The sequence below is a fragment of the Hipposideros armiger genome, unplaced genomic scaffold, assembly GCF_001890085.2.
Source record: "Hipposideros armiger isolate ML-2016 unplaced genomic scaffold, ASM189008v1 scaffold_258, whole genome shotgun sequence".
Lineage (NCBI taxonomy): Eukaryota > Metazoa > Chordata > Mammalia > Chiroptera > Hipposideridae > Hipposideros > Hipposideros armiger.
In genome coordinates this window covers 2,462,395-2,471,001 of record NW_017731608.1, presented here as the reverse complement: position 1 = coordinate 2,471,001, position 8,607 = coordinate 2,462,395, and the positions used below count along the sequence as shown (strand labels likewise).

Sequence of the window (8,607 nt, the reverse complement as noted above, 5' to 3'; positions counted from 1 at the left end):
GTTGAAAAATGGGAGTGGAAATATCAGATATTGTAAATGACCTGGGAAGATTAATCAATCATCTTCATGAAAATATAACACCAAAGTTGATCCACACGAGGACATAATATGATTTCCCATCAGGAAAACAGATAAGATTTTGGTTATTTCTGCTTGTCTGCCTTGTTCATTCAGATTATTTCTATATACATAGTCTCCTCGTGATCAATATGAGAAGTCTGAAGCATCATTTCCCTTCAATCTTAACACGCGAAGCAATATGAAAACAAAAATTATAAATTTCAAGTATTTTGCAAATACAAAACGGAGATAGAGGTATATTTCAAATATTAATATGGGCTCCCTTTGTGTGAAGAGAAGTGAAAAAGATTTATATCTTATTTCTTATTTTCTATTCTGAAATCTCTACTAAGCACTATAAATTCTGAAAAAGCTTATATTATTTAACAGAGAAACATAAGAAAAAACTTCAATAACTAAATAAATTTACAGTGTTTACTGAAGCAAACTCAGCACATAGAACATAAATCTATAATCTCAACAGAAACATTTTACACATAAAAACTGAACATATATTTTCCTAAGAAGTTATGAATTTATTAAAAATATATTTTAAACAGAATATATATATTGAATAAGCAAATTATTACAATCTTAAAAATATAGTTTGATCATCAGAAGTACTCACATAATAAATGCTTTTCATCATGCACAAGTTACAGACTCTGTGGAGAAATTTCCTACAGTTCAATAATCACACATGGCTTTCCTGGAAGGAACAATTCTTGGTCGAAAAATAACTGACACATTTCTCCGCAGCCTCATTTTCTTTTCCTGGTCCAGAGCTTTTGCATGGCACTTTTCATCTCTCCATTTCTCAGAGTATAGATTAAGGGGTTCAACATAGGGGTGATAACGGTGTAAAACACAGTCAAGGACTTATCAATCGGTAAGGTACAAGGAGGTCTCACATATATGAAAATACAAGGGACAAAGTAGAGGACCACCACAGTAATGTGGGAGCCACAAGTGGATAAAGCTTTGCGCTTCCCTTGCTGACTAAGATTCTTCAGCGAGTGCAGAATGACCCCATAGGAGATGAGCAACAGCACAAAGATGACCACACACATCGCGCCATCATTGGCAACCACAGTGAGGCCAATAATGTAGGTGTCAGTGCAGGCAAGTTTTAATAACGGGTACATGTCACACATGAAATGGTCAATGACATTGGGGCCACAGAATGGAAGGTTGAGAGCAAAGAAAAGTTGAACTACAGCATGCAAGAAACCTCCAACCCAGGCCAGCAGCAGCAGAAGAGTGCACACTCGTTGATTCATGATCGTCAAATAATGCAAGGGTTTGCAGATGGCCATGTAGCGGTCATAGGCCATGATCACCAGGAGTAAAATCTCAGCACCACCAAATAAGTGCTCCATAAAAAGCTGGCTCATGCAAGCTTGGAAAGAAATGCTTTTCTTCTCACAGACCAAGTCTATAATCATATTTGGGGTAATTGTAGTAGAATAAACAGCATCCATAAATGATAAGTAGCCAAGAAAGAAGTACATAGGGGCATCCAGGGTTGGGCTGACCACGACGGTCACAACAATGAGTAGGTTGCCCACCATTGTCACAATGTAGATGAACAAGAACACAACAAACAATGTTTTCTGACCTTGAGGGCTCTGAGTGAGCCCCAAGAGGACAAACTCGGTCACATTGTTCCTTTGTTCCATGGGTCCTGCTGTATGTCTTATTTCAGGGCTCAGGACACAATAACCTACAAATATTTATATTGCTAGTTACTTTTTGAAATCTGAAAACAATTTGTTTATTCATTAACAAATACAGATTATGATTAGCTATGTTGCATTACTTTCTGAGATAAGAATACAATGCTGATTGAAACATGGTCCCTAACCTCAACCACCTTACAGACTATTGGAGAGGCAAGTAATTAGAGACATGTGTGAGAAAGGACACATTATAAAATAAATGGGTTGCCACACATAGCTTTCCATCCAGAATCTAATAAAATTGTACATATAGCTAACTACTTATACAAAAATAAAAATTGATTCGTTAATAAAAAAATTCACCAAGATTTACTTTATGTTTACGTTCTAGTTAATAAAGGAGGTGAGTTTCTACAGTCTCGGGTTGCAAGATCTTCCTAACTAATCACTGAAATCCCAAACGGACAATATCAAATTTTGTTAAGGATTTAGGAATAGATACAACAAAGTTAATAGACAAAAGTAATTTGGAAAAAAGATTTACATTTTAGAGGACATACACAGAGTTCATATCTAAAATAGACAAAGAGAGGGCTGGCCCAGCGGCTCAGTTGACTAAGAGGGTGAGCTCTCAGTGACAGGGTGTCCGGTTAGATTCCAAAATGGACCAGTGAGGTGCGCTGCAGCTGAGCTACCAAATTATCAACAGGTGGCAGATGGCTCAGCTGGTGAGAGCATGTGCTCCTAACAACAAGGTTGCTGGTTAGACTCCCGCATGGGATGGTTGGCTATGCCCACCTGCAACTAAGATTGAACACAGCACCTTGAGCTGAGCTGCTCTGAGCTGCGGAAGGTCGGTCAGATGGCTACTGGACTTGGAGCTCAGGTAGCTGCTCCCTCCACAACTAAGATGGAAAGAAAACAACTTGGCTGTTCCCCTTCCCCAATTCCCTGATAAAATCTTTTTTTAAAAATAAAATAAAATACACAAAGATATTTAGGTAATTGACAAATGAAAGACAAACAACAATAGCAAAGTGGGTCAATCACATAAACAGGCCATTAAAAGAAAATACATTGAAATGACCAATAAAAAGTTTTTTAAATATTATGATAAAATGCGAAAACTCACCTGTATATTGAAATTGAAGGAACAGCTTGCTAACTACAATGTGAACTTTGACTTTTGAAAGTCATTCTATTGAGTTCTGCAGATGCTACATCATCCGATAATTTTTAACAGATTCACAAACAATGCTTAGAGATCCTATTAATTGAACCTATCAAGAGATCTAGAAATATCTGCTCATTAAATATCCCCAAAGAGTTACACTTGAAGTTAGATTCCAAGAACACTGGTGTTAGAAAAAATAATTTATTCTAGATTTTTATATGAAAATATCCAAAAGGCTATTATAGAATTCAGTTAATCCCCGCATATTTCAGTCATCACAAAGGATATGGTTAAGAGAATCATATCAGAGAACTTTTATAAGACTGAATTTTCACACCACCAATGTCCTCTTGCACAATGTAAAGTCTAGCTTGAAATCTTGTGCATAAATACATTCCCTGGGTTACCTGCATAAGGAGAAAGCCACTCAATCTACCTTCTGGGCCGTGTGCACTCTCCCTTACCCTTCCTGCACTGATGCCATCTCTGTGGACATGGAGAGCAAGACAACATATGTCCCATCACTGACCCTGTTCTGTTTCCATGGGACCAACTCTTTTCCATGCTGCTGGGAAATCTGATTCATCTTATTCTTGCTGAAAATATCCTGCCTTTCAAATGTTAGGGATTTTAAAAAAGGAATATGAATATGAGTCCTGTCACTAAAGAACTCTGAATCTTGATATTCAGAGTTGGCAGAATTACTCATAATTCTGAATATTCATATAGATGGCAGAATTTATCCTAATAAATATCATTGTTAAATCAACATTTTGATGGGAGAGAAAATTGTAACTTCTGTATGAATTATTTAGATAAATATTTTACAGTTTCTGTTTTTTATAGCAACAAAAGGTGAAATAGTGAAACAGTCTTTACAACATCATGATGCTTAATCAGTTATGCTGGCCTGCCTTCATACAGCATTGTTGAACTTGGGTTACCTGAAGGATGGAGAAAAGTTTCATGTACATACTCTATGCGGTGAGGTCATCATTTCAATTTCTGAAAAACTAGTCATGTAAATACCGATACTGACAAACACTCTCTCAGGTAAGGACAAAGGCCTGTAAACACTTTATCTACTCTGGAACTGCAACATGGATTATTGAGTCATCCAGGTGGTGCATCTCCAAGGGTGATTCTTCTCTAATTATATTCATTGGGACCTTGATCATAATTGTGAGTACTGTAGACTCTGTATCTCCAGAGATGCCACCAGGATAATCATCGTGTAGAACAGCATTTACAGAACCATGTCCTCTGGAGGGAAAATCATAAAAAAATAACTTGAGGTCAAATGACCAAAAGGGAAAAGTCCAGTCTGGAGAGAAATTAAATGTACAAAAACTCTCTTGTTTAAATCATGACCTTCAAAATAAGGAGACCTGTGTAAATTTAAGCTATGTCTTTGCAGATGGCATTTGAACTGACTTACGGAAGATGATGAGTGTTCATTTCAGAACAATGATTTAAAACTTGTTTCAAATACAGATAAAGTGTGTCAGGTTGTAGCATAGTTTCCATCAGGCAAGTTGATAGGATTGTGTTGAAATGAGAGTGGGGAAACAGAAAACAGTGGGACTGTTCATTCCATTTGTCTCAACACGCTCATGGAACATTCACCAAAATAGACAATACACTAGACAATAAAACAAGCTGTAATGCATTTCAAAAGACTTAAATCATGTAGAATATGTTATCTTATAAAAATCTAATTCAACTAGAAATTAATAAGAAAAATATAACATTTCCCAATTACTTGTAACTTAAGCACCACTAGTCTGAATCACTCTCCTTCTACAGCGTTAGCCTCTCCAATATTCTACCTGCAGAATTCTAGCTGCCTTGGTCTCCTCGGACACAGCTTCATCTCTTCAACTCAGGGCATCCACCAGGATTTTCTTAGGTATCCCTCTCTGTACCACAGCATGGAAACAATTTAAAGGCAACAAGCTGGGGAAATTCATTTGTATTACTATATATTAGCATCAATAATAATTTTAAAATGAAAAACTGTTTCACCATCTTTTACAACAGCATCTGAAAATATACATACTTAATGGCATCACAAATGCCCTTGTAAAACAAGATGAGCAGGAGCCATACACTAAAAACTACAAAGTGTTCAGAATTAATTTTTTTTAGCATCTAAATAAATGGATATAACATGTTCAGGAACTAGAAAATTTGAAATTGTTAATATGTTCTTTACCCCAAAATGATCTATAGATTCAAGTCACATAGGATAAAACTCAGAGCATGCCCTTTTGTGATGTGAACCATGGTATTTTCCAAAAGCAAGCACAATCCCTCATCCCACATGCTGTTCTACAATGTGACTTTGCCACACCTCCCATGAAATGATGTCATCTATTTCTCTATCAACTCAAATCTGGGCAGACCATGTGATTTTTTCAACCAATAGGAGATGGTGAAAGTGACATTATATTAGTTTGGGACATAGTCTGACAATTCCCACTTTTTACCCCTGGGATCCCTGAGCACCATGTAAAAAGCCTGTCTATTCTGCTGAAAAGAACTTGCAGTCCTGTGTCTCAATGGATGAGGAGTGGAGCCCTGGAGGTCCCGTCCAGTTGTCACTTCCAAGATACCATATGATAAAAGTGAACTGGCATCTTAGGATGACTAACCATAGCTGGGAGGATGATAGGCAGAGCGGGGCCCCTTATTAATTCTCTAGTCCTAACTTCCTGTTAAATTTGGTGGTAACTTCCGGGGGAAGGATTTATATAAACAGGGGCCATCTTGGGGAGGCTGTCTCTCTTTTTCCACATGTATGTCTGATTGGAGCCGAGGCCAGAATTTTGCATTCCTGCACTGCTGTGGTAGTTCTGTTTGTTTTTCTTTTCCTGAATAAAACGCTTTTGGAGGATATTCTGGAGAGTTATATTAGCCAGTCAACACACGAATGTGAACTAAGCTCTCCTGAATCCTACAGATCACTCGGTTGTCAGTTGAAACCAAAGTGACTTCAGTATATGCCACATGAATCAGAAGAAATACCCAACCAAACTCTGCCTGAATTCCAGGCCCAAATATTGAGATAAAATAAAATGGTCGTTGTTTAAAGTCATAAAAATTTGGAGTCTTCATGTCCTGTTGGGGAGACCACTTCATCATCGGTGTAGAGGCCTGACCACCGCACTGTATTTGTGAAGCTGATATTGAATAATATTGTATGTCAACTATAGTTATATATCCATATAGTCTCGGGACATGGAGTAGAGAGTGGGAATGGAATCAATGGAATTGTAATAGATAAGCATGATATCGGGGGTGGGAGGGCAATAAATGGGGGGTGGGAGGTTGTTACTTCGTGAGGGTGAAAAGGATAACTATTGAATTGTTCTGTACACCTGAAACTAACAATAAAAAAAATTAAAAAAAAAATAAAAGGAACAGAAACTAGAGCTCTCCCTGCATCACAGACGGAAGGCCATGTGAGGACACGGCGAGAAGGCGGCCATGTACAAGCCAGGAAGAGAGGTCGTGCTAGAAGCTGAGCCTACCAGCACCTTGATCATTGACTTCCAGCCTCCAGGACTGTGAGAAAACAAATATCTATTATTTAAGCCAAAAAAAAGAATTTGGAGTCTTATGCCATGTAGCAAAAGATAACCAGACCAAAAAGTATAACCTGAAAGTGTGGTGCTTCCATAAGAAAATTAAAGCATATAATATTGACCTTGGTATCAGGAGATTAACAGAGATGGAAAACTTCAAGGCTTCTGTAATTAAAGGCCTTAAAGAAAAAAGAATTGTTCTTGGAGGCTGAAGAAAAAGTGATTCATGTTATCTAGTACTAGAAAACTTTAGCAATGCCATCACTGATACTAATGGGGAAAATTGAAAATATACCTAAATGAACAGTGGAGTCAGCTAAGATTTCCAAAAGAATACTGAAAATGACAGCTGTGTCTTTTAGCACTTTCTGATATGTTAAAGTATGGATAAGGAGAGATGAGTTAAAAGAGTAAATGATAAGTTTTCAAGCAGAATCAGACATATTTAAAGGAGCCAAGAATTGCTGATTTCAAATATAAAACTCGTTCTCATGCCCAGTCTCTCCAAGAGCAAAAAACTCTCAACATAAGAAATGGCATAAAACTAAGTATCATCTCACAGCTCTAGATATAAGGCCCTTTGTTAAGACTTCAGAAAGATTTCATGTGTGTTTCATAAACTCTGTTAACTAGACAAAAAAAATTACTAAGAAGCTTAAGAGTATTATGCCACTACACACGGACTTTTAGCCCAAACCTGAGAAAGGCTAGTCTCAATGACATTTGTGGTTATGGCCCTTGTATAATGGAATGAAATCAAAACAAACAAGCAAAAAAAAGCTTACAAAATTTTTAAGAGAATTATACTAAAGGAAGCACCATAGCCTTCCCTTATGCATTCATTTGTCAATGCACACTTCATGTTATTTCCATGTCTTGGCTATTGTGAATAAAGCTGCAATGAACACGGGGGTGCGGATATGTCTTTGAGATACTGATTTCATGTTCTTGGATATATATACACACAGAAGTGGGATTGCTGGATCATATAGTAGTTCTATTTGCAATTTTTTTTAGGAACCTCCATACCATTTTAATGATTGAACACATTTATATTGCCACCAACATGATACTTAAGTCCCTTTTCTCTACATCCTTACCAGCACTTGTTATCACTTATCTTTTTGAATAGCCATCCTAACAGGTTTGAGGTGATAGCTCATTGTGGTTTTGATTTGCATTTCTCTGATGATTAATAATATTGAACACCTTTTCATGTTCCTATTAGATATTTATCTGTCTTCTTTTGAAACATGTACATTCAGGCCCTTTTCCTTTTATATAATGGAGTTATTTGGGGTTTTGCTATTGAGGTATAGAAGTTCCTCACATTTTTCAGATATTAACCCCTTATTAAATATATTAAATATATATTTAATAATATATAATTAATAATAATTTAATATATATTAACCCCTTATTAAATATATGATTTACAAATATTTTCTCCCATTTTGAGGGGTTCCTTTTCATTATGTTGGTTGTTTGATGCACAGAAGCAGCTTGGATTTAGAACTTGAGAACCGGGGCTTCAAGCTGATGTCATAATGGATGAGATCTCAGTTTGCATAATGCCTTTTGCCTCCTCCCTCAGGAGCCCTGAGCTATCATTTCACAAGTCTGACAACCTCAGTAGAGAGATTTTTCTCTATAAAGTCAAGTATCTACACGGAAAAGAAGAAGGGCCCAGACGAGCCTAATCTCCTAGCCATCCCTGCAAGGCACCATTTATATGAGCAAAGTGATCTTGGACCCTCCCTAAAAGCCCAGCAATCAGCTGAATGCTAGAGAGTGACCGCAGTTCATGCCAGAAGAATTCTTCAATCAAGTTCTGCCTGAACAAACACGAGTAGAAGGAGTGGAAACAGCTCCAAATTGGAAGTTTCTAGATGTTGAAAACTTGACATATTAAATAGAAAACTTCAAATTATTACTGAAATTAATAATAATGTTGGCAGATTATTTTGCCTGTTTGGGGAAAATAAACTAAGGTGATTTTTATCATGAACAAAGTGAATTCCAGATGTGTTAAATAAGGTGTTTGAAAGTAACTTTAAAAAACCAAGATGTTGGGCCGGCCGAGTGGCGCGTTGGTTAAGAATTGGCT

The 8,607-nt window shown here is 36.9% G+C and overlaps 1 protein-coding gene across 1 annotated transcript; it reads right to left on the bottom strand.

The window, feature by feature from the left end:
• Positions 1-821: 821 nt before the first annotated feature.
• LOC109390195 (olfactory receptor 4A15-like) lies at positions 822-1,739 on the bottom strand. Its single transcript, XM_019656337.1, has one exon. It carries the CDS (start codon positions 1,737-1,739, stop codon positions 822-824), a length of 918 nt encoding a protein of 305 aa, XP_019511882.1.
• Positions 1,740-8,607: the final 6,868 nt, after the last annotated feature.

What these genes read in the sequence shown, in the direction of transcription:
- LOC109390195 (XM_019656337.1), bottom strand. Translation starts at nt 1,739, where the DNA reads ATGGAACAAAGGAACAATGTGACCGAGTTTGTCCTCTTGGGGCTCACT.